The sequence below is a fragment of the Rhinopithecus roxellana genome, chromosome 3 (assembly GCF_007565055.1).
Source record: "Rhinopithecus roxellana isolate Shanxi Qingling chromosome 3, ASM756505v1, whole genome shotgun sequence".
NCBI lineage: Eukaryota > Metazoa > Chordata > Mammalia > Primates > Cercopithecidae > Rhinopithecus > Rhinopithecus roxellana.
The window spans coordinates 115,821,278-115,847,041 of NC_044551.1; the positions used below are offsets into that span (position 1 = coordinate 115,821,278).

A 25,764-nucleotide genomic window follows, 5' to 3' on the forward strand; every position below is an offset into this window, starting at 1 on the left:
GAGTAGCTGGGACTACAGGCGCCCGCCACCTCGCCCGGCTAGTTTTTTGTATTTTTTTTAGTAAAGATGGGGTTTCACCGTGTTAGCCAGGATGGTCTCGATCCCCTGACCTCGTGATCCGCCCGTCTCGGCCTCCCAAAGTGCTGGGATTACAGGCTTGAGCCACCGCGCCCGGCCGAAGGTGTGTTTCTTGAAAGAGTAACAGCATATGCCAAGGCCACAAGGTAAGTATGGTATGTACATGCAAGTTGCCTAGGCAGCTGGAACACTGGGACAAGAATGAGTGGTAAAGTAAATGGAGCTGGAGGAATAGTCAGGATCCAGATCGTGAAGAATTGTGTTCTCCTTATTAAGGAATTTAGATTTGGCTTCCAGAAAGATCACTTTGGCAGTATATGTGAAGACTGGATTTTACCCTTGGCATGGTTTCTCATGCCTGTAATCTCAGCACTTTGAGAGGCCAAGGTGGGTGGATTACTTGAGGCCAGGAGTTCGAGGTCAGCCTAGCCAACATGACAAAACCCTGTCTCTACTAAAAATATAAACAATTTGCTGGGCATAGTGGTACACACCTTTAGTCCCAGCTGCTTGGGAGGCTGAGGCATGAGAATCGCTTGAACCCGGGAGGCGGAGGTTGCAGTCAGCCAAGATTGAGCCACTGCACTCCAGTCTGGGCAACAGAGTGAGACTGTCTCAAAAAAAAAAAAAAAAAGAATGGATTTTAGAGTCCAGTTATTTCGGTTATTCACTGAGAAATACTGAATTTCTAAATTGCCTCATTTGCAATAGTAAATGGAGATATTTCCAGAGTAGAATTGACAGATTTCTGGCCAGAGCCAATGAACCTGAGTACTGTTACCTAAATAAGGGAACTGGTAATGAATTTTGCACTTGAGTTACTGATGGGTCAGCCAGGTGAAAGTGTTCAGTGTCCAGTAGAACATATAGTATCTGAATTTACTGGAGAGCTTTGGGCAAATATGGGAGTCATAGGCATATGTGATAGTTGAAGCTGTGGATGTGGAGGATATTCCTGACAGTAGAGAGTCTCTAGTGAATCAAAGGCAGATGTTGCAGTTCTGGGAACATAAACTTTATAAACATTTATAGGAGTAAGAAAAAAAATGAGAAGCCTATGAAGGAGACTTAGATGGAGCAGATGGACCCAAAATAACAAAAAGTAAAAACGGAAAAAAAGCAGCCAGTGCAGAAAGCTAATAATGGAAATAAAATACTGAAGACTTGCATTCTATATGATGGTTATTGGATGCCTGTTGCTGTTATGAAAACTTTATATACATTTAATCCTTCAAGAAACCCTGTGAAAGAAGGTATTATTATCCACATTTTACATACAGGGAAATTGAATCACAGAGAGATTAGTTAGTCTAATGTCACATAGCTAGACCCAGTGTAGTCAGGATTCAAACCTAGGCAGTCTGATTTCATAGTCTGTGCTTATAAGTGTTGCTAAATGTTTCTCATAAGGACAAGAATCCAGAGAGAACCATATTACAGAAGGGATAGGAGAGAGAATGACATGTCAGCAGTCAAATGCTGTAGAGAATTGGAAGAGAGATGAGGATTGAAAAGTACATGTGGAATTTAGAATTAATAAGTGTTAGGTAACTTCATAATGCGTGGTAGGATTAGAAAAGTGAAGTGAAAGGCTACACTTTGAACTTACAGACAATTGGATGCTTAATCTTTTGATACATTGTAATTTTAGTGGTTAGTTATTGAAGTCCTGAAGTTTCAGCATGTCATTTGAGACTTTCATTCTTAAAAATTAAAATTTTAGGGTGTATTTTTTTTAAATTATACTTTAAGTTTTCGGATACATGTGCAGAATGTGCAGGTTTGTTACATAGGTATATACGTGCCATGGTGGTTTGCTGTACCCATCAACCCGTCATCTACATTAGGTATTTATCTTAATGCTATGCCCCCCACCCCTACCCCCCACCCCCCGCTGCAACAGGCCCCACAGTGTGTGATGTTCCCCTTCCTGTGTCCATGTATTGTCATTGTTCAGCTCCCACTTGCGAGTGAGAACATGCGGTGTTTGGTTTTCTGCTCCTGTGTTAGCTTGCTGGGAATGATTAGTAACTATGTGAGCCACTGTACCTGGCCATCTCACTTCTGTTTCATTTTTCAATCCAGGATCTAGTCAAGGTATGTTATGTTACATTTGGTTAACATAGTCTCCTTTAATCTAGAACAGTCCTGTATTTTTTTTTTTGCTTTCATAAACATTGTACTTTTGAAGAGCCTGGCCAGCTCTCTTATAGAATGCATCATAATCTGGATTCATCTGGTTTTTTCATGATTGGATTAAGGTGAAATGATTTTGTTGAGAAACTGCATAGGTGGTGGTCCATACTTCCCATATTGTCCCATCACTGACACATATTGTCAGTTCTTTCCATTATTGGGCATACTAAATAGGATCATCTGTATCTCTTTTGTTGTAAAGGTACAATGCTATAATTTATAAGTGATCCGAAGTTACAGTTGGAGAATGGGTGAATGTCGTGTTCTCCAACAATGGTTTTAACTTTTGATTTTAGCATTCATTGATAATCATCACCTAAATTAACTATTACTTTGCTGTTGCTCACTCTGTCGCTCAGGCTGCAGTGCAGTGGTGTGATCTCGGCTCACTGCAGCCTCTGCCTCCGAGGTTCAAGCGATTCTTGTACCTCAGCCTCCTGAGTAGCTGAGTCTGCAGGCATGCGCCATCACACCGGCTAATTTTTTATTTTTTATTTATTTTTTAGGTAGAGATGGGGTTTCCACTATGTTGCCTGGTCTGGTCTGGAACTCCTGACCTCAAGTGATCCTCTCACCTTGACCTCCCAAAGTGCTGGGATTATAGTTGTGGACCACGATGCCTGGCCATAATTTTCTGATTCTGTATTTCTTTTACATTTATTAGTTGTTTTCTGTATAAAACTGCTTTCCTCATCTTCCTTTCTCCTCCTCTCTTTTTTAAATCACTGTGAAGTAAAGGATTATTTTTGTATTCAATATTGTCATCCTTTTTGATTATTAACGTGCTCCAAATATGGCCAGTGGAAGCCCTTTCAAAGTCAGCTCCTATATCCTTTTGATGGGACCCCATTAGTCTTTAAGTACTCTTTTGCTTTCTGGAATAAAAAGATGTTCCAGGCCCTGACTTCCTTTGCTCTAGTACTGAAGTCAGCCATTTATCCAAAGAACTTCAATCCCCTTTAGTGAGACATGAATTTAGAAACCAAAGTCTGGGCTCCAGTTGTGGTAAATGTTTTATACCTCTTTACTGCCATTTTGCCGAATATATTTATATGTCCATGAATGAGAAAATCAATAAGTTCTACGTTTAATGTATGGTATTAACTTTGGCATATTGTTTAAATATTCAAAATGCTTTAGTAGTCTGCATATTTTAATCCTTATTTTGTAATTTTAGGATACAAACTATAATACAAATATTACTGTTTACCATGTGATAGCCTCTCTGCTGCACATTTAATAAACATTTAAAAATTTTGTATTTTTAGTAGAGAAAGGGTTTCACTATGTTGTCCAGCCTTGTCTCGAACTCCTGACCTCAGGTGATTCACCCACATCAGCCTCCCAAAGTACTGGGATTACAGGCGTGAGCCACTGCTAGCCCAGTGTGGTGGCGGGTGCCTCTAATCCCAGCTACTCAAGAGGGCTGAGGCAGGAGAATCGCTTGAACCTGGGAGGTGGAGTCTGAGTGAGCTGAGATCGCAACACTGCACTCCAGCCTGGCAACAAGAGCGAAACTCTGTCTCAAAAAACAATCATTTGTGTTTAGAGATATTTTATCCTTATCATTGTACAGACAGTAAATGTTAAGCAGATTATCCAAGTTTACACAAGTAGTAACTGAGAGAGCTGAAATAGGCAGAATTTGAACACAGGGTTGTCTCCAGAGTCCAAATTGGGTTTTTTGTGTGTGTGTGTTGCTGTTTTTTTAGAGACCAGGTGTCTCCACATTGCCCAGATTGGCCTCCTACTTCTGGGCTCACGTGATCACTCCCGCCTCAGCCTCCTGAGTAGCTGGGACTACAGGCATCTGCCACTGCATCCAGCTATCCACATTGTTAGACTGCCTTCCAAATGATTTGTAGAAGATTCTTCAGCATAACTTCACTGTAAAAACTACTGGCTGAGAGGGTGTAGCTGATCTGTTTTAGGAAGTGCTGAGTCATCACCACTTCCTCACCTTCTTCTTCTTTTTTTTCCCCCCTAGGTAGAACCCGTTATTTGATTCCCTAATCCTGAGCTGGTACTTGTTTTTCTAATATCCCTGGATAATTTCTGCAGTATTTTGTTGTAATTACAGAACTAGTGCTGAATCAGATGTTACTGATCTGGGATGTCGTGATATGCCAAATGGATAGTTTTCCCACCCTTCTGATGACTTCCTTTTTTTTTTTTTTTTTTTTTTTTTTAAATTGAGACACAGTCTTGCTCTGTTGCCCGGGCTGGAGTACAGTGGTGTGATCTCCGCTCACTGCAACCTCTGTGCCCGGGTTCAAGCGATTCTCGTGCCTCAGCCTCCCAAGTAGCTGGGACTACAGGTGTGCGCCACCACACCCAGCTAATTTTTTTGTATTTTTAGTAGAGATGGGGTTTTGCCATGTTGGCCAGGCTGATCATGAACTCCTGACCTCAAGTGATTGGCCCACCTCGGCCTCCCAAAGTGCTGGGATTGCAGGTGTGAGCCACCACACCTGGCCGACTTCCCTCTTGAAAGCTACATGGAGCAGCTTTCAAGTGCATTCAGCGTAAATGATTAGCACCTCCTTGAATCTAGCATTTAGATTTTTTACTGCCAAAGAGTGTCTATAAGACTTCCAGTCTGACTCTGTCAGGGTTCTTGTTTTTTTTATTTGTGACTTTATGCCTAATAGATCATATAGTACCTCAAGCTTATCTTGCAGATAATTGATATAAAAGCTCCAAGAAACCCTTTTCCAAGCTCAGCATTACAGACTCCACAACTCCTTGCTGTCCTATGTAAACAAAATGCCATAACCCCCATATCATATGAAAAAGAATTAATCAGGTTACTACTAAAACTGTTCTTTATTCTGTTTTGTGAATGGTTAGCATTCTTGTGACCCTCAAACTAGGTACACAAAGAAAGGGACTAGGATTTACTAGGCATCTTAGTGCTTGTTGTCCTCCGCTATTAATAGGTTAGTCAGACAATCCAGAGTGACATAGATCCCACTTATAAACAGTGGTTCTCAAACTTTAGTGTGCTGAAGAATCACCTGTAGGACTTAATTAAATCACAGACTGCTGGTCCCTACAACCCAGAGATTCTGATTGGCTGGGTCTGGGGTGAGGCCTGAGAATTTACATTTATACAATGTTCCCAAGTGATGCTGATGGTGCTGGTTCAGGATCTCACAGGGTTATTACTTATATGCAACAGAACCCAATTTTGGCCAATCGAAAGGAAGAATTTACTGAAAGGATTCCGGGTAGCTACAGAATTACCTGGAATACTAGAAAACCAGACTTGGGGCTAAGCTTGGAATACTAGAAAAACAGGCTTGGGTGTGTGACTCTTATCACAGATTTGGTAGATACTACTGCTCCTAGCAGTGAATAGCGGATGCCACAGTTTGCACTGTGAACCACCTGTACTGTCCATTGCATATGTTGTAGACCCTTGATATGGTTTGGCTCTGTGTCCCCACCCAAATCTCATGTTGAATTGTAATCCCCAGTGTTGGGGGAGGGACCTGTGGGAGGTGATTGGATTATGGGAGCAGATTTGCCCCCTTGCTGTTCTTGTGATAGTGAGTTCATTCTCTTGAGATCTTGAGTTGTTTACAAGCATGTAGCACTTTTGTTCTACTTTGCTGTCTTTCTCCTGCTGGCTATGTGGATATGTGCTTGCTTCCCTTTCACCTTCCACCATGATTTTAAGTTTCCTGAGGCCTTCCCAGGCATGCTTCCTGTACAGCCTGCAGGACCAGGAGTCAAACCTCTTTTCTTTATAAATTATCCGGTCTCCAGTAGTCTTTTTTTTTTTTTTTTTGACAGAGTCTTGCTCTGCCACCCAGGCTGGAATGAAGGGGTGTGATCTTGGCTCGCTGCAAACTCCACCTCCCAGGTTCAAGTGATTCTCCTGCCTCAGCCTCCGAAGTAGCTGGGATTACAGGCACCCGCCACCGTGCCCAGCTAATTTTTATATTTTTAGTAGAGACGGGATTTCGCCATGTTGACCAGGCTGGTCTCTAACTCCTGACCTCAGGTGATCCACCCGCCACAGTCTCCCAAAGTGCTGGTATTACAGGTGTGAACCACTGCGTCCAGCCAGGTAGTTCTTTATAGCAGTGTGAGAACGGACTAATACAACCCTGCTGCCATCACTGGCTCCTCAAGTGGATTCTATGCAGTTGTTGCTTCTCGGTGTCACTGGCTTCTGAATTTAAGTCCAGGATGAATGTGTCTGATTGGTAACACTTGAATAATTGACCCCTGCCTTTGTTGTATGGGAGGTTGGAAAAATAAAAATTTGGTGTTTTCAGCTTTCATGGTGGGAGACAGAACTCCACCAAAACTTACAAGATGGTCTGTTGTCAAAGAGGAGCTCATTCATGCTTGGCCACACTGTGGCTATTTTTGACCATATGTTTCAGGAGCTAACAAAATATGATCAGCTATTTTTAAAGTTTTATTGGAACAGTCACACCCATTCATTTACCTGTTGTCTATGGCTGTTTTCATATTATAAAAGCAGAGCTAAATAGTTGTGATAAAAAACCATCTGGGCCACAAATATTTACTATTTGGTCCTTTATTGAAAAAATTTGTCAACCCCTGACAGGGATAATGCTGACATGTGTATATATACACATAGAGAGACAGAGACAGACAGACACACGGAGTCTTGCTCTCTCGCCCAGGCGCGATCTCGGCTCACTGCAAGTTCCACCTCCTGGGTTCACACCATTTTCCTGCCTCAGCCTCCCGAGTAGTTGGGACTACAGGTGCCCGCCACCATGCCCGGCTAATTTTTTGTATTTTTAATAGAGATGGGGTTTCACCATGTTAGCCAGGATGGTCTTGATTTCCTGACCATGTGTCCGCCTGTTTTGGCCTCCGAAAGTGCTGGGATCACAGGCATGAGCCACCACACCTGGCCATAATGCTGATATTTTAATTCAGGGTCATGCAGTCAACATTACAGATGTTGTGAAGAACTACGTGTTCATTTGTCCAAATTGTCCCTTTAAAATAAGGAGATTACAAACATATTTGAAGCTATTTGAGGGAGGGGCTTTTCAGATTTAAAGTGATAAACCGTATTAGTCTCTCTTTAGGCAGAGAACTGAAGATACATGTATACCTGAAACTTGAGAGGGAAATTCTCTCTCAGACTTTAACATTGAAAAGTTAATTTCTAATTCTTTCTCATATATTCGCGGCATCGTTAATGATGTACCAAAGATGTCCTGTAACTTGATAACAGAGAACATTATGTAAGTTGAGAGTCTTAGAAAATTCTGGTGCCCTTTAACGCTAGTCTACCCACATGGAGTAAGTCAAGTTATGGGAGTTCTGTTTGCCATACCTAACCTTTGTGTATTACAATTTTCAGAACTTGTTTGCCATCAGAACAAGTTGTCTTGTCAAAAATTACAAGCACATTTCCATAGGATAGACATTTTGTGAGTGCCTGCCTATCTATACCTAACTCGGTGGGGCCCAGGCAACTGTGTTTGTAGTACAGACATTCCTGGACTTACAGTGGGGGTATCATAATACAACCATAGTAAGTTGAAAATCTTGTAAGTCAAAAATGGATTTAATGTACCTTACCTACCAAAAATCATAGCTTAGCCTACGTTAAACATGCTCAGAACACTTACATTAGCCTACAGTTGCGCAAAATCATCTAACACAAAGCCTATTTTATAATAAAGTGTTGTGTATCTGGTATAATTTGTTGAATACTGCATAGAAAACAGTGAAAAACAGAATGATTGATGGGTATTCCAATTATGGTTTCCCAGGCTGGTCTCACCAAAAAAAAAAAAAAAAATTAGCTGAGCATGGTGGTGCACGCCCATAGTCCCAGCTACTTGGAAGGCCAACATGAGAAGATTGCTTGAGTCCTGGAGATTCAGGCATCAGTGAGCCATGATTGCCGTCACTGCACTCAGCCTGGGTGACAGAGTGAAACCCTGTCTCTAAAAGCAAAACAAAACAAAAACATAATTCAGTGTCCTCTGAATGCTTATCACTTTTGCATCATTGTAAAGTCAGGAATCTTGTTGAACCATTGGAAGATGGGGACTGTCTCTATATGGCCACGCTTACTCCGGCTGTTGTTACATAATAAGGCATAAAAAAATGGAGGAAAGTGTATAATTTGGGAAGGAAGAAATAATACTGTATTCATAGGCAGTGCTATTGTATATACAGATAATCGAAAAGAATCTATAAACTCTGAAAATTAAGTGAATTTATTAACAAGATGGTTGGACTCAAGTTTATTATATCATTATATAGAATCAGTTGATTTATGTAAACCAGCAATAAACCACAAAGTCTCTAGTTTAAAAAATGACTGTTTTTGAGACAAGACTCTCACTCTGTCATGCAGATTGGAGTACAGTGGCATGATCCCGGCTCACTGCAACCTCTGCCTCCCAGGTTCAAGTGATTTTCGTGCCTGAGCCTCCTGAGTAGCTGGGATTGTAGGCACATGCCACCACACCTAGCTAATTTTTGTATTTTTAGTATAGATGGGGTTTCACCATATTAGCCAGGCTGGTCTCGAACTCGTGACCTGAGGTGATCTCCACCCACCTTGGCCTCCAAAAGTATTGGGATTACAGGTGTGGGCCACTACACCCAGCCAAACATGACATTATTTAAAAATACTAGAAAACCGTAAATACTGAAGAATAAATCCAGCAAAAAGTATAGAAAATTTCTTTACTGGGTACTACAAAGTGTTTATGTTAGTCTGGGTTCTGTTAGAAGCAGTTGTCACAACAATATTAGACATCCAAGGAATTTATTAGGGAAAATGTCTGTGAGCAAAAATGGAGAGAGTTGGTAGAGCATTCACACGAGAATGCTCGTGTGACATTTGTGAAGGAGGGACGAAAGGAAGGTTGAGTGGAAGAGCTTTACACTGCACTATAACAGAGGTTTAGCAAGGTGGAAGGAGAATCCTTGAACCCATCAGAGTAGTCTCCCAGAACAGGCATTCCTTAGTATATTTACCAGGCTCAGTTATTGATTGGGAATATCGCATGGGAAGCTTGGACCCAATTCAAACATGATGATAAATTACAGAGCCCCGTAATAGGGATTTTGTTCAATTACATTTCCTGTAGTTCAGAATCTGAGAGGCATATTTTCAAGGCCATCTGAGCTTACACTTTGCACCACACAAATCTACTTCTTCACATAGGTTTGAGGTTCAGGGAGCAGCTCCTCCATGACTCTCAATGAGCTTCTTTTCCTGAGAAGAAACTTAGACAAGAGATGGTGGTGGGAAGAATTACAGGCCCTGTATGGTTGATCTCAGGGTTGCAACTGGTACTTATCCTCTCTCTTCCACTATGCATTTTGTTTTCTCCTCACATAATCACCACTGCAGGTCTCAGTGGCTTATGTGATGGTATGACTCAAGCTTTCTTTCCTGACATGTCTGAACCCTTGGTAATCATTCTTCTCAGGCTAATGTTGGGATATATGTCCATTTACAGTTACAGTGAGGTAAAGGAATAACCAAGTGAATCATGTGGATTCCACACATTTCTCTCTGTTCACATTACATAAAAGTAGCCCTGCTTCCACCTACTGCTCAGGATCAGTTACCCCTGCCAAAATGGCAACTACTCTTACCTGCTGACTCTTGTGCCCTGGTGTTTAAAGTGCCCTGGTGGCAGCTGTAAACTTGTTCATTGAGACTCTTGTACTATTGCCTGACAAGGGTATATGCCTTTGGAACCAGGGCCTGCAAATGTGTATAGTCCATAGTTGCAGGAATGGGAAGTACAAAATCCTTTTGTGGCTTATTGGGAATAATGATAAATGGGTGACTCTTGCTTCTACTCATTTGTTCCTGGGCCCATCTATTCTTCCTGCTGTATATACTGCACCATATAGAGGTCTGTGGTTTGATGTATCTTCATATTAAAAGGTGTCAGTCCATTATTTCACATTATTGCCTTTGAGCTAAAAGTTCAGCTATGCCTTTGTAAGGTTATTACAGCATTCAGTGAGGCCAGTTGCTCTGGATGGTGTGGTATGTGATATGACTAGTGGTCCCAAGGTTGTGAGCATACTCCTGTTGTGTCCGGAATTGGTGGGTTCTTGGTCTCGCTGACTTCAAGAATGAAACCGCGGACCCTCGCGGTGAGTGTTGCAGTTCTTAAAGATGGTGTGTCCAGAGTTTTTTCCTTCAGACGTTCAGATGTGTCTGGAGCTTCTTCCTTCTGGTGGGTTCATGGTCTCACTGATAGGAGTGAAGCTGCAGACCTTCGCGGTGAGTGTTACAGCTCGTAAAGGCGGCACATCTGGACTTAATTCGTTCTTCCTGGTGGGTTCATGGTCTCACTGGCTTCAGGAGTGAAGTTGCAGACCTTCGTGGTGAGTGTTACAGCTCTTAAAGGAGGCATGGACCCAAAGAGTGAGCAGCAGCAAGATTTATTGCAAAGAGTGAAAGAAAGCTTCCACAGTGTGGAAGGGGACCTGAGTGGGTTGCCCCTGGCTGGCTTGGGCATATGTTCCCTTATCTGGCCCCACCCACATCCTGCTGATTGGCGCCTTTTACAGAGAGCTGATTGGACCATTTTGACAGGGTGCTGATGGGTGCATTTACAATCCTCTAGCTGGAGGTAAAAGTTCTCGAAGTCCCCACTAGGTTAGCTAGATACAGAGTACCAATTGGTGTATTTACAAACCCTGAGCTAGACACAGAGTGCTGATTGGTGTATTTACAAACCCTGAACTAGACACAGAGTGCTGATTGGTGCATTTACAATCCCTTAGCTGGACATAAAAGTTCCTCAAGTCCCCACCAGACTCAGGAGCCCAGCTGGCTTCACCCAGTGGATTCCTCACTGCAGCCCCAGGCAGAGCTACCTGCAAGTCCTGCACTGTGCACCCGCACTGCTCAGCTCCTGGGCGGCTGATAGGGACAGAGAGTAGCGGTGCAGGGGGCGGTGCTCGTCAGGGAGGCTTGGGCCCCAAGGGAGCCCATGGCGAGGGGGGGCGGTGGGCATGGCGGGCTGCAGTTCCCCAGCCCTGCCCCGCAGGCACCCTCTGCAGCTGCTGGCCTGGGTGCTAAGCCCCTTACTGCCCTGGGCCGGCGGCGCCAGAAGGGCTCCGTGTGCGGGGCCCGCTGAGCCTGCGCCTGCGTCTGCGCCCGCGTGGCGGAAACCGCCAAGGTTCCTGCTCGCCCCTCTCTCTCCACGTGGACCTCCCTGGGAGGTGTGGGAGGCGGCTCCAGCCTCCACCTGCCCAGAGAGGGGCTCCAACAGTGCTGTGGCAGGCTGCAGGGCTCCTCGAGGGCCAGAGTGGACGCCGAGGCCGAGGAGGCGGCGAGAGCGAGGGCTGCTAGCATGTTGCCACCTCTCACTGTATTTGCTTTGAATTGGGTCCACTGGTTGGACTCTTTGGTGTGTGGGATTCTAGTCCTGTGGTTCAGGCATTCTGTAAGCGCCTGGATTATGATCCTGGCTGAACCTCTGAAGTAAGTAAGATAAACCCAAACCCAAAATATAGATATCTATCACTATGAAATGAACTACTGGCCCTTCTGGGATGAGAGACACCTGATATAGTCTACTTGTTATCAAATGACTGGTTGCTCTTCTTGAATAATAGAATCATATCAGGAACTCATATGGTTGGTCTCTGTTGCTGACAGGTTGGACATTCAGAAGTAGCAGTAGCTAGACAGACCTTGATAAGTGGAAGTTTATATTGTTGGTCCCATGTATAGCCTCTATCTAGTGTCATTGTGATCAGTCTACTCGTGTATTAATTGTGCCAGTTCTGGGATATCCTATTTTATCTTTGTGGTTGTTCAGTGCCTCTTCCATGTTTAATGCTTTTTGGTGGACATTAGTGTGGAATACAGAAAACTTTATACACTTTGTGCCCATTCCCATGTCTGCATCCTGTGTCTTTACCTGATCCCTCCTTGTCCCTGATCTTTTTGTCTTTTTCCTTCTAGACCCCTAACCAGACATCCATGCACTGGAATTTACATATATTTTTACCTTGGGCCACTGTCTTTTAGTCTGTTTTGTGTTGCTGTAGCAGAATACTTGAGGTTGGGTCATTTATAAAGAAAGAGCTTTATTTGGCTCACAATTCTGGTGGCTGGAAGGTTCTAGACAGGCCAACTCTATCCAGTGAGGGCCTCAGGCTGCTTCTACTCATGGCAAAAAGTGAAAGGGGAGCAAGTTTGTGCAAGAAGATCACATGGCAGGCTGGGCGCAGTGGCTCACGCCTGTAACCTCAGCACTTTGGGAGGCCAAGGCAGAACTGCTTGAGCCCAGGAGTTCGAGACCAGCGTGGGCAGCAAAGCAAGACCTCGTCTCTAAAAAAATAAAATAAATAAATAAATAAAGTAGATGGGCATGGTGTCACGTGCATGTGTGTGTAGTCCCAGCTACTCAGAGGCTGAAGTGGGAGGATTGCTTGAGCCCAGGAAGTCGGGGCTGCAGAGAGCCATGTTCATGCTGCAAAAAAAGATCACATGGTAAGAGAGAAAGCAAGAGAGAGAAACCAAGGAAGCCAAACTCTGTTTAACAACCCTCTTTCAGGGGAACCAATTGATTTCTGTGAGAGTGATAACTCATTTGCCCCCTTAGACAGGCATTGATCTATTCATGAGGGATCCACCCCCATGACCCAAACACCTCTTGCTAGGTCGCACCTGCTAACACTGCTACATTGGGGATCAAATTTCAGCATGAGTTTTGGCAGGAACAAACCACATCCAAACCATAGCAGCTGCTATCCTTTAACATGACCCACATCTGCTACTCACAACTGTACCCATTGAGGAGATTTTTCCTTTTCTCTTTTAAGGCCATTCCTGAATGTAACTTGCCCAATATTAGCCTGTCAAAAAAAAAAAAGTTAATAGAACAGATCTGAGACTGCTCTCCTTAGGAAGACCTGTTTGTAAAGTTGTCTTTTGGCGGCTGGCATCTGGGAACTTGGATTTCAGGAATGTTCCCAGCATTTCATAACTGATAAGAATTAAAATATAGACATTCTTATCCAGGATTAGCAGACTTTTTCTATAAAGGGCTAAATAGTAAATATTTTAGGTTTTGTGGCCCAGGTGATTTTTATTACAACTACTTAACTCTGTTTTTATAGCATGAAAAGAGCCATAGCCAATAGGTAAATGAATGGGCATGGCTGTGTTTAGCAATATCTCTTCTACCTACATGATGCCAGTAGCACCACTCCCTCAAAATTGTGACAGCCTAAAATAACTCCAGACGTTGCTAAATGTCAACGAAAAGGGAAGAATCAGTCCTGGTTCAGGACTACTACTATGATTTTTTCAGGTGGATCTTTACTTCACTTTAGGTATTTCCTGATATCCTATCTTATGAAAAATGTTTTATATATTTGTCTTTTTTGTTGTTGTGTTTAGTTGTTTTAGGTGATGGGTAAGTCTAGTTCCTCTTATTTTATCTTGACCTAAACCAAAGTCACTTCTACATTGCAGGAGATATCCTGACATGCCCCTAACCACTGTATCCCTAAAAACTTCACTGAAGTGGCAGATCTTTTGAGTCTTCATAGTGTTTATCTCCCATCTTCTGGAGCCACATATGTGTTACCAAGGACTTTAGGGTACCAGTCACCTCTATCGCATTCTTTTGTTCATTCTGTCCAATCAGCATGATGTAATGTATGTAAATAGATCAGGAGGTTTAGATGTCTGTTCCCCACCCAACTCCCAGTGACTGTTATGACAGAGAGCGGGAGAGTTAAAAGAGTCCTAAGATAAAACTGTAAGTTAATATTGCCCCGCATGAATGCAGATTTTTCTGATCTTCTAATTGGAATGGAAAGTAAAGTAATGGAAAGTAACACCACATCAGTACTTGAGGCTTAATCAGTTTCAGCAGCAATATTATGTCTAAGACTGCAGGCTATGATTAGGGCTAGAATTTGGTTCATTCTGTGGTAGTCTGCACAGTCATTTTTCAGGATCTGTCTGCTTTCTTCATGAATTAAATAGAAAACAATGGAAACTATTACCTCTGCGTACTTCTAAGTCTTTACTGGTGGCACTAGTCTTTATACTATGCCGCTCTGGAAGAAATAGTCTTTTATTTACTGTCTTGTTCTGGGGAATGGGGCAGAGGTTTCCACTTGGCTTTTTCCATTATGATGGCTTTTACCACGCAGGTCATGGACCCATTATGGAGGGTATTCTAACTGCCAAGTATATAAACTCTAATTATAAACTGAGGGAGTGGAGAATGACCATTATTAGGTGGATCTGCAGACTCAGTGGGCCTACCATAAGCCACACTTTTGCCATGAATCTGTTTATTACCTGCATTCAGCAGGTTCTGGCTGGGTGGTTGGTTCTTCTACCCCATGGAGCCTCAGTTGGGATCATTCTTTTAGTTCCATTCAGTTGGTAGTTCTAAGCTGCTCTAGGAAGGCATAACTTACATATCTAGTACCTTGGTGTCACTCCATGTGGCCTTTCTGTCTCCCCAAGGCTAGCTGAGGCTTCTTCACAACATTAATGGTCTCAGGGTACTTGACTCTCTTACACAACCTCACCTCTATTCTTTTGGTCAGAACTAGTCACAGAGCCAACTCACATCTGTGGGGAGGGCACATAGATTCCAGTTTTTGATGGGTTACAGGCAAGACTGCACTGCACAAGAGCATATGGGATAATAAATATCTCTGTGGCCATCTTTGGAAATACAGTTTACCATATCAATGCTTCATCTGCTATCTTCTAAAATTTGGTAGACCTTTCTTTTAACCTATTCAAATCTTTATTTTTGTATACTTAAAACATCTTTTTCACTGTTATTTTAGTAAGGATTTAGCAGAAAAAAGTGTGGTTGTTCAATCCACTGTGGTTAATTGGCAGTTGTTATCTTTGGAATTAGAGATTATTGCTTTTTTTTTTGGTTTTTGAAATGGAGTCTCAGTCGCCTAGATTGGACTGCAGTGGCGCGATCTCGGCTCACTGCAACTGCCTCTTGCCAGGATCAAGCCATCTCCCACACCTCAGCCTCCTAAGTAGCTGGGACTACAGACGTGTTCTACAAGCCTGGCTAATTTTTTAAAATTATTTTTTGTAGAGACAAGTTTCACCATGTTGCCCAGGCTGGTCTCAAGTGATCCACCCACCTTGGCCTCATAAAGTGCTGGGATTACAGGCGTGAGCCACAGTGCTCAGCTTGCTGCTTTTATTTTATTTTATCTTATCTTATTTTATCTTGTTTTTTGAGACGGAGTCTCGCTGTGTCGCCCAGGCTGAAGTGCAGTGGCACAATCTCGGCTCACTGCAAGCTCCGCCTCCCGGGTTCACGTCATTTTCCTGCCTCAGCCTCCCAGGTAGCTGGGACTGCAGGCATCTGCCACCATGCCCGGCTAATTTTTTGTAGTTTTAGTAGACACGGGGTTTCACCATGTTAGCCAGGATGGTCTCAATCTCCAGACCTCGTGATCTGCCTGCCTCAGCCTCCCAAAGTGCTGGGATTACAGGCGTGAGCCACCGTGCCCGGCCTAGCTTGCTGTTTTTATTAATGGCTCCATGTTGTCTTATTAACCTGCTAGAAAACAAGTTGTCTTTAGTTTGTCCCCTACTACCCCCACTACTATCTGATAATTTTCTTGGCCAGTTGCATATCAGAGTGGGAAGGCAGTGTTTAGAAGTAGTTTGCCCTCGTATAAAGGCATTATTCTTTATAGGAAATAGGAAGTATGTTTTTTATAGCGAATTTAAGCTTGTCTGCTTTTAATCTTATGGCATCAGTGGTGTAATACCATTTGCTGTCAGGGATCTGTAGAGTCTTTCCATTTTCTTCTGCTATGCCACTGCTCTTAGTTGAGGTTATACTATGTCATCCTGAGGTTTTTGTTGTTGTTTTAATGCCTAGTTATCGGGGTGAGGAATAGAGAAAGATGTACTACCTCTTTCGCAGAGTGAACAATAGGATTGTACCATTGGAAATCTTTTTTATTTAGTGGTAGATTATGTCATTTTGAGTCTCTTTAGAAAGAAATTCTTTAGACTAAAGTCATATTTTAAGAGGAATAAACTCTAGAGGTGTCAGTCAGGATATTGGATATCAAATATTTGGAGGCCACTAAAGAAGAAAAGTTTACATCTGCTTAGAAGTGAAATAACGAATTAATATACTTTCATATAAAATAATGATTTTGGGGTTCTGGCATTGTTTGAATAAATAGAGGCCATTGGTCATGTTGAAGAGGAGTTCCTTTGAGAGCTGAGGGGATCTCTTCTCTGCCTTTTCAAATCTTTTATGATTCAGAGGTTTTATGATTTTTCCATAGTTAACTGCTCTGCTATAAATGACTGTTTAAAATCAGAATTGTGGGGTGCCTTATATTTTAAACAGTATATTTGAAAAATAATCTAATTTTTTTCTTCTGTTCTACAGGACTTAAATACTATTTATTCTTATCTTCATGGAATGGAAATATTATCAAATCTCAGGGAACATCAGCTTAGGTAAGTGTGGTTCTGTATTTAAGAGCACACACTGTATAGCCATTCATTCATTGGCTCACCACATATTTGTTAAGCACCTTTATATTCCTTACTGTTTTAAGGCCTTGGTATATACATTATAGATTAGATCCCTGGTTTCCTGGAGTTTATATTTTGGTAGGGGTGATTTTGGAGTTGGGGAAAAACACTGACAGTAAAAACTGAATTTGTTTTTCTTATTTCAGTTTTTCTTAGCCATGGGACCTTAAGTCAGAACGAACATTTAGCTGCGGTTTTGTCTTCAGTAAAATAGGGGTAATGGTAGTGTCTTTGTTGAAGTATTTCAAGGATTAAATGAAAATAAGTACCTAAAGCAAAACACAGTGCTGAGGGTGTGCTGGCTAGTAAAGACAAAACTCCTGTTATCTTTTTGTAGTGTGTATTGGTATTTATTATGCCAAATGCTTCAGCTGGGTATGGTGTGTTGTATTATAGTGTTGTATTAATGTGGAAGGAGCAGGAACCTTGATTTGGCCTAAGCTGTTGTGGACAAGACCCATAAACTTTCTGAACCTCATTTTTTTCTTCTGAAAAATGGGCTGTCTGTCTGTCCTGGTTATCATATATCATTATGATTATATTTATGAAAACACTTTGGAGTGCTATAAAACACTTAACTATATAATATTTTAATTAAACGTGTGTTCCCACCACGAACAGCTTATCCAGTGACTTTTCCTGGGTATTCATCAAGTTTCCAGTTATTGACCAGATTGACAAAATATAATTGTTAGGGATTTATTATTCATTATATGTTTTCTGTATAACGTAATTCAGCTGTTAGTATATGCCAAATAATTATATCAGGAAGAAAGAAAACTGAAAAATTAGCATTTTGTCATACTCAAAGTATTTTTTATTGCAAACTGATTTATATATTCAGCAATTTTTTTGTATGTACGTGCCTCTGCCAGTAACTGCTCTTCACAGTGAGGATTCAGTAGTGAATCAGACAAATGTATATTTTTTGTAATGAAAACATTTGGTGTGAGTTGACAGATTTTATAATGTACATAAAGAGTATTATGGTTGATGCCACTGAATATTATGCCACTGAATATTATCTATATTATTGCATTATATATATAAAATATAGATATATTTCTAAACTCTTTGTACTTTGGTGAAAACATGCTGGTAGATCTGGTCATTTTCTGTTGTAATTACAATTTTAAAAACAAAATAAGATAAAATCTTCAATTTTTTTTTAATAGGTTAATGTCTGCAAGAGCACGCTATGAGAGATACAGTGGCAATCAGGTTCTCTTTTGGTAAGTATTTCCATAATTCACTTAAACTAATGACTTTTATGTTTAAATTTTAACTCTTAGCATTGAAATTCGTTTGATTCTGGGACAATTTATGAAAAAATGCATAAACCATGAAGTATATAACATACATAGAATACACCAAAAGTGTACAGTGCAATGAATTTTAATAAATATATACTAAATGTGTAATGACAACTCACATGAAAATAGAGATATCAGTTTTCCAGAAGGTTCTCATCAACTTTCTTTTGGAAAGGTAATCACAATTCTGACTTGTATCACTATAGGTTAGTTTTGCCACTTACTGAACTTGCTATAGAGAGAATCCTTTGGTGAGGCTTTTTTACTTAATAAATGTCCAAATTTTTCTATGTTTTTGCATGTGTTCTTTTTCACTGCTGTATGTGCAAATAATGATTTTTTTCTCCCACTGTTCATAGTTGGGTTATTTCTAGTTTTCCATTTTTGTTTGTTTGGTTTTTTTTGAGATGGAGTTTCACTCTTGTCGCCCAGGCTGGAGTGCAATGGTGTAATCTCGGCTCACTGCAACCTCCACCTCCCAGGTTCAAGTGATTCTGCTGCCTCAGCCTCCCAAGTAGCTGGGTTTGCAGGCATTAGCTGCCACGCCCGGCTACTTTTTGTATCTTTAGTAGAGATGAGGTTTCACCATGTTGGTCAGGCTGGTCTCGAACTTCTGACCTCAGGTGATCCACCTGCCTCAGCCTCCCATAGTGCTGGAATTACAGGGGTGAGCCAGTGCGCCCGGCCAATTTCTAGTTTTCAGTATTATAAATAATACAGTTTCTATTAACATTGTGTTATTTTTGTGCCCTTATTGCTTACTCCTTTTGAGGATATTCTTGGAAATAAAATTATGGTCATGTGCCACATAACGTTGTTTCAGTCAGTGATGGACTGTTGTGTCACAGTTGCCTGCAGTATTCAGTAGAGTAACATGTCGTACAGGTACGTGCACTAGGAGCAATAGACTATATACCATATAGCCTAGGTGTGTAGTAGGCTATACCATCTTCTAGGTTTGTGTTAAGTACACTCTATGATGTTCACATGATGAAATCATCTAATGATGCGTTTTTCAGAAAGTATCACCATCATTAAGCAAGGCATGACTGTAGTGGAAATGTGCATGTTCAAAAATTCAGGAGAATGTGACTGTTTTTTAAAATTAGTTTTATGAATTTTTTTTTTTTGAGATGGAGTCTCACTGTGTCGCCCAGGCTGGAGCGCAGTGGCACAATCTTAGCTCACTGCAAGCTCCACCTCCTGGGTTCATGCCATTCTCTGCCTCAGCCTCCTGAGTAGCTGGGACTACAGGCTCCCGCCACCACGCCCAGCTAATTTTTTTTTTTTGTATTTTTAGTAGAGACGGGGTTTCACTGTGTTAGCCAGGATTGTCTCGATCTCCTGACCTCATGATCTGCCTGCCTCAGCCTCCCAAGGTGCTGGGATTACAGGCATGAGCCACCGCGCCTGGCCAGTTGTACCAATTTTAATAACCATTAGCTCAGTATAGTTAAGTTCCAGTTGCTCTACATGTTTGACAGCCCTTAATATTTGTGTTTTATTGTTTGCTTATTTTGAATTTTTGCTACTCGGCTGCTGATTACATTATGTTAGCTCATTGTGATTTTATTTTACATTTCCCTATTACTAATGATGATGAATGACCTTTATGTTTCTATCAGGTATTTAGATAGCTTCTTTTATTAATTGGGTTGTCAGTATCATTTCTATTGATTTATAAAAGTTCTTTTTGAATTCTGAATGGAAGTCCTTTGTTGGGTATGTTTATTCTATTATGTTTATTCTATTATCCACTGTGCCACTTTTCCTTTTTTCTGGTTTTTTTTTTTTTTTGAGATGGAGTCTCGCTCTTGTCACTGAGGCTGGAGTGCAGTGGTGTGATCTCAACTCACTTCAACCTCTGCCTCTTGAGTTCAAGCAATTCTCCTGCCCCAGCCTCCCGAGTAGCTGGGGATTACAGGCGTCTGCCACCACGCCCAGGTAATTTTTTGTATTTTTAGTAGAGATGGGGTTTCACAATGTTGGTCAGGCTGGTCTTGAATTCATGACCTCAGGTGATCCACCCACCTCAGCCTCCCAAAGTGCTGAGATTACAGGTGAGAGCCACTGCACCTGGCCTTTTTTTTTTTTTTTTTTTTTGAAATGGGGTTTTCTTGTGTTCCTCAGGCCAATCTTGAAGTCCTAGGCTCAAGAGATCCTCCTGCTTCAGACTCCCGAGGATTACAGGCATACGCCACTAAACCCAGCTCTTTTTGCTCTATTATTGGCATCTTTTGAGGAAGAGTAATTCCTTTCTCAACTTGTCCCCTTGTGATTAGGGCCTTTTGTGTCCTGTTTTAAAAAAGTCAAATCTTTCCTTTCTTCATGATTGTGAAGATTTTGTTTCTCCTCTAAAAGTTTGGTGTTTTGTTTCTCAAATATAGATCTACAATTCATCTTGGAATTGAATTTTACTTGTGATGTGAGGTAGAATTCAAGATTCATTTTTCTTAATTTTAAAAATATTTATTAGTCATTTTAAATTTAATGAGAAACCCATCACGTTTTTTCCTTCCTTCCTTCCTTCCCTCCCGCCCTCCCTCCCTCCCTCTCTTCTTTTCTTTTCCTCTCTCTCTCCCACCCACCCCTTTCTCTCTCTTTCTTTTCCTTCCTTCCCTTCCCTTCCCTTCCCTTCCCTCCCCCTCCCCCTCCCCCTTTCCTTTCCTTTCCTTTCCTTCTCTCTCTCTGTCTCTCTCTCTCTTTCTTTCCTTTCTTCTCATTCTTTCGTCTCGTTCTTTTCATCTCGCTCTGTCACCCAGGCTGGAGTGCAGTGGCGAAATCTCAGCTTACTACAGCCGTCCGCCTCCTGGGTTCAAATGATTCTCCTGCCTCAGCCTCCGAAGTAGCTGAGACTGCAGGCACGTGCTACCACGTCTGGCTAATTTTTGTATTTTTAGTAGAGACGGGGTTTCACCACATTGGCCAGGCTGGTCTCAACCTCCTGACCTCAGGTGATCTGTCTGCCTCAGCTTCCCAAAGTGCTGGGATTACAGGCATGAGCCACTGCGTCCAGCCTCATTACATGTTAACACAATTAACATTTATTAGAAAGAACTATTTTCATAAAAGATTTAATTATAATTTAGCAAATCTAATGTCTCTGATATTAGTCGGATTCTCATATCTGCTGCATTCAGTCTGTTGTGATATATTTTTTGAATGAAAGAAATCTTCCTACAGAGAAGTTGTTAAAAAAAAAAATGCGGGGGAGTTTCTTTTCAGATAAGTTGGGTATTCTTTAAAACAGTACCAAAACTTGACAGGTTGCTTACAGGTTAGTTTCAACATGGGGTCTGAGACTTTACCCATGAACTTTTTACTCTGTTGCATTAGAAACAATTGGTCTGTCTTGCACATTGAATCAGTCATTTCTCTATGTTTGATTTTTGTAATGCCATGCGTTGGTCATTTGGAAAATATTGATGGTCCTCAATATTTCTCAATTTTTCTCATTTTGGCACTTAAAAAAATACTTTATCAAAAATGGCATTGCTAATATCACCACCAGCCTCTTCTGAAAAGTTGAGGGAAGTACTAAACTCATAGTAATGGATACAAATTTTCTAAAATGTAAATTGTTGACTGAAAGCATGGATTTTATTATTGGCAAGATTCACTAGGTATCCCTATGGATGTTCAGTTGATTCAGCACCCATTATTGAAAAACTGTCTTTTTCCCTCCAGCTCTGCAGTGTCCACTTTGTGTGGTCTCTGTTTTGTTCAGTTGTTTATTGCTCACTTGCTTATTGTTTATTTTGCTCATGCCTGTGTTCATGTAAGTACTGCCCTGTCAAGCTGTGTAGTTTGGGTTTTTTGTTTGTTTTTGTCGTTGTTGTTTGTTTTTGAGACAATCTCACTCTGTCACCCAGGCTGGAGTACAGTGGCAAAATCTCGGCTCACTGCAATCTCTGCATCCTGGATTCAAGTGATTCTCATGCCTCAGCCTCCTAAGTAGCTGGGATCACAGGCGTGGACCACCATGCCTGGCTACTTTTTGTATTTTTAGTAGAGACAGGATTTAGTAAAAACGGGGTTTCACCACGTAGGCCAGGTTGGTCTCAAACCCCTGGCATCAAGGGATCCGCCTGTCTTTGCCTCTGAAAGGGCTGAGATTACAGGCTTGAGCCCCCAAGCTCGGCCTAAGCTGTGTGTTTTGATATCTGATAGCATGAGTTTGTATTCAGTAGAGTAACTCAGGCTTGTACTCAGGCTTGTTCTTCAAGATTGTCTTGGCTATCACTGTTGCTTTGCCTTTCTGTGTAAATTCTAGAATCAGCTTGTCAATTTCCACACACAGGTATACGCAAGAAAGCCTGTGGGAGGCTGTGGGCTTTGGATTAGAATAGCATTAAATTCATAAATCAATTCAGAGAGAAATGACATTGTTGTTAATAATGAATCTGTCAATCTGCAAACATTTATATTCTTCCATTTATTTAGTCTTCTTTAATTCTTGGCAGCAGTGTTTTAGGAGGGTGTTTTTCCTACATAAACAGTTCTAGCAGTTTTTTCTGTAACACTTTAAAGATGTTTTATCATGTTCTTGCTTCTGTTTATGTTGAAGAGTCAGTAATCAGTGTTCTTGTTACTCCTTTGCAGTTAGTATGTTTTTTCCTCTGCTTCTGAGATTTTTCTTGCTTTTCAGCAGTTGTGTCTAACGTTGCTAGGTATGATTTTCTTTGTATTCGTTCTATTTAGGGTTTATAGATCTTCATGATACACTGATTTGATATCTTTCATCGATTTTGGAAAATTCTTATAGAATATTTTTTATATTACTGCTTTTTCCTATTTTCTTTTTCCTCCTTCTCGCTTTATTTTGTCCCATATTTCCTTTGCACTGTTTTCCATCTTCCTGTTCTTTTTCTGTCTGTGCTTCAGCCTCCCATTTTCTATTGCCTTATTTTCTAATTTGTGAATTTCTGTCTTCTGCTGTTTCTAAAGTACCCACTCATGTGAATGTTTAAGTTTTTTTTGTTTGTTTGTTTTGTTTTGTTTTGTTTTGTTTTGAGACGGAGTCTCGCTCTGTCGCCCAGGCTGGAGTGCAGTGGCCGGATCTCAGCTCACTGCAAGCTCCGCCTCCCGGGTTTACTCCATTCTCCTGCCTCAGCCTCCGGAGTAGCTGGGACTACAGGCGCCCGCCACCTCGCCCGGCTAGTTTTTTTTTTTTTTTTTTTGTATTTTTAGTAGAGACGGGGTTTCACCGTGTTAGCCAGGATGGTCTCGATCTCCTGACCTCGTGATCCGCCCGTCTCGGCCTCCCAAAGTGCTGGGATTACAGGCTTGAGCCACCACGCCCGGCCAACTTTTAAGTTTTAATTGTAGTTTTTCAATTCTAGATTTTCATTTCTGTTTCATAGATACCAGTTTTTTGGTTGAATCCGTCATCTGTTTTCCTTTTTTCTTGAATGTAATAAATATAGCAGGTTTTTTTCCTGTTGGTTTTAGGTTATTTGGTCTCATTTCCAGCAATGTTGATAATTTTTTAACTTTTTAATCGACACATTATAATTGTACATATTTATGGAGTTCAAGTTGGTATTCCAATACAGTTATGTGTTGTTTATACAATGTACAAATTAGGGTAGTTAGCATATCCATCACCTCATACATTTAATCATTTTTTGGTGGTGAAAACATTCAAAAGCCTCTCTTCTGGCTATTTTGTAATATACAGTACTTTACTGTTAACCATAATAATCCTTCTGTGCAATAGAACACCAGAACTTATTTTTCTTATTTTATTGTAACTTTGTACCCACTAACCAACCTCTCCTCATCTTTCTCTCCCACCTCCCCACTCCAGTCTCTGATAAGCACTCTTCTACTCCACTTCTATGGTACCAACTTTTTATTTTTTAGATTCCACATATAAGTGATATCCTGCAGTATTTGCCTCTCTGTGTCTTATTTCACTTAACATAATATCCTCCGTTTTCATCCATGTTGCTACAGATGACAGGATTTCATTCTTTTTATGGCCGAATAATATTCTATTGAGTATATATAACCCCATTTTCTTTATCCTTTCATTGTTGGACACTTATATTGAGTCTGTATTTTGGCTATTGTAAAATATGGGAGTGCAGATATTTCTTTGACATACTGATTTCATTTCCTTTGGATGTATATCCAGTAGTAGGATTGCTGGATCATCTAAAAGTTCCATTTTTTAATTTTTTTAGTAACCTCCATATTGTTTTCCATAATAACTACTAATTTGACTTCCTACCAACAGTGTGTAAGTGTTCCCTTCTCCTGAAATCCTCCCCAACACTTGTTTTCTTTTTTCTTTTTGATAGTAGCCATTCTCATTGGAATGAAGTAGTGTCTTGTTGTGGTTTGGGTTTGCATTTGCCTGATGATTAGTTTATTTGAATATTTTTTCGTATACCTGTTGGCTCTTTTTATATCTTCCTTTCGAAATGTTTGTTAAGCTATTTTGCCCATTTTTAATCAGTTTTTTTTTTTTGCTATTAAGTTTTTTTAATATATATTCTGGATATTAACCCATTGTCAGATGTATAGTTTGCAATTCTCTCCTATTTCTGTAGATTGTCTATTCATTTTGTCAGTTGTTTCCTTTGCTGCACAAAAACTTTTTAGTTTGATGTAATCAGATTTGTCTGTTTTTGTTTCTGTTGCCTGTGTTTTGAGGTCTTCGCTTTAAAAATCCTTGCCTAGCACAGTGTTGTAAAGCATTTTCCCCTGTTTTCTTCCAGTAGATTTCATGGTTTCAGGTTTCACATTTAAGTCTTTCATCCATTTTGAGTTGATTTTTGTATATAGTGAGAAGTAGTTTAGTCTTATTCTTCTGCAAGTAGATAATACATTTTCTAAGTGTTTTTGGCACCTGTTTTGAAAATCAGTTGTCTGTAGATGCATGACTTTAATTCTGGGATATCCATTCTGCTCTATTGGTCTGTTTTTATGTCAGTGCCATGCTTTTTTGGTTGCAGTAGCTTTGTAGTATATTTTGAGGTCTGTGTATCTGTCCACTGCTGGAAGTGGGGTGTTCAAATTCCTTGGTATTACTGTATTATAGTCTGTCTCTCCCTTTAGATCTAATGATATTTGCTTTACAGAGTTGGGCACTCCAGTGTTCGGGGTGTGTGTTAATATATACTGTAAATATATATATGAGACACAATTGTATATTATATAATGATTATATAATATATATAATATAATCATTATATAATATATATTATAAATAATGTAATTGTTATATCTTCCTGCTGAATTGATCCCTTTATCATTATATAATCACCTTTTCTGTCTCTTTTTACAGTTTTTGATTTAAAGTAAGCATGGCTATTCCTGTTTGCTTTGGGTTTCCATTTGCATTGATATCTTTTTCTATCCTTTAACTTTTTTTTTTTTTTTTGTGACAGTCTCGCACTGTTCCCCAGGCTGGAGCACAGTGGTATGACCTTGGCTCACTGTACCCTCCACTTCCTGTATTCAAGCGATTCTTGTGCTTCAGCCTCCCAAACAGCTGGTATTACAGGTGCGCACCACCACACCCAGCTAATTTTTGTATTTTTTAGTAGAGACAGAGTTTCGCCATGTTGGCCACGCTGGTCTTGAACCCCTGACCTCAAGTGA

At 40.8% G+C, this 25,764-nt stretch overlaps 1 protein-coding gene across 3 annotated transcripts in view; it reads left to right on the forward strand.

Moving 5' to 3' along the window:
• RAPGEF6 (Rap guanine nucleotide exchange factor 6) overlaps nucleotides 1-25,764 on the forward strand; it is a 234,450-nt gene that overhangs the window by 14,289 nt on the left and 194,397 nt on the right. For all 3 annotated transcript variants that reach the window (XM_010381558.2, XM_030926750.1, XM_010381559.2), the window contains exons 2-3: nucleotides 16,692-16,762; nucleotides 18,016-18,072. In XM_010381558.2, coding sequence (XP_010379860.2) covers nucleotides 16,692-16,762; nucleotides 18,016-18,072 — 128 coding nt within the window. The remainder of the gene's footprint in view (nucleotides 1-16,691; nucleotides 16,763-18,015; nucleotides 18,073-25,764) is intronic.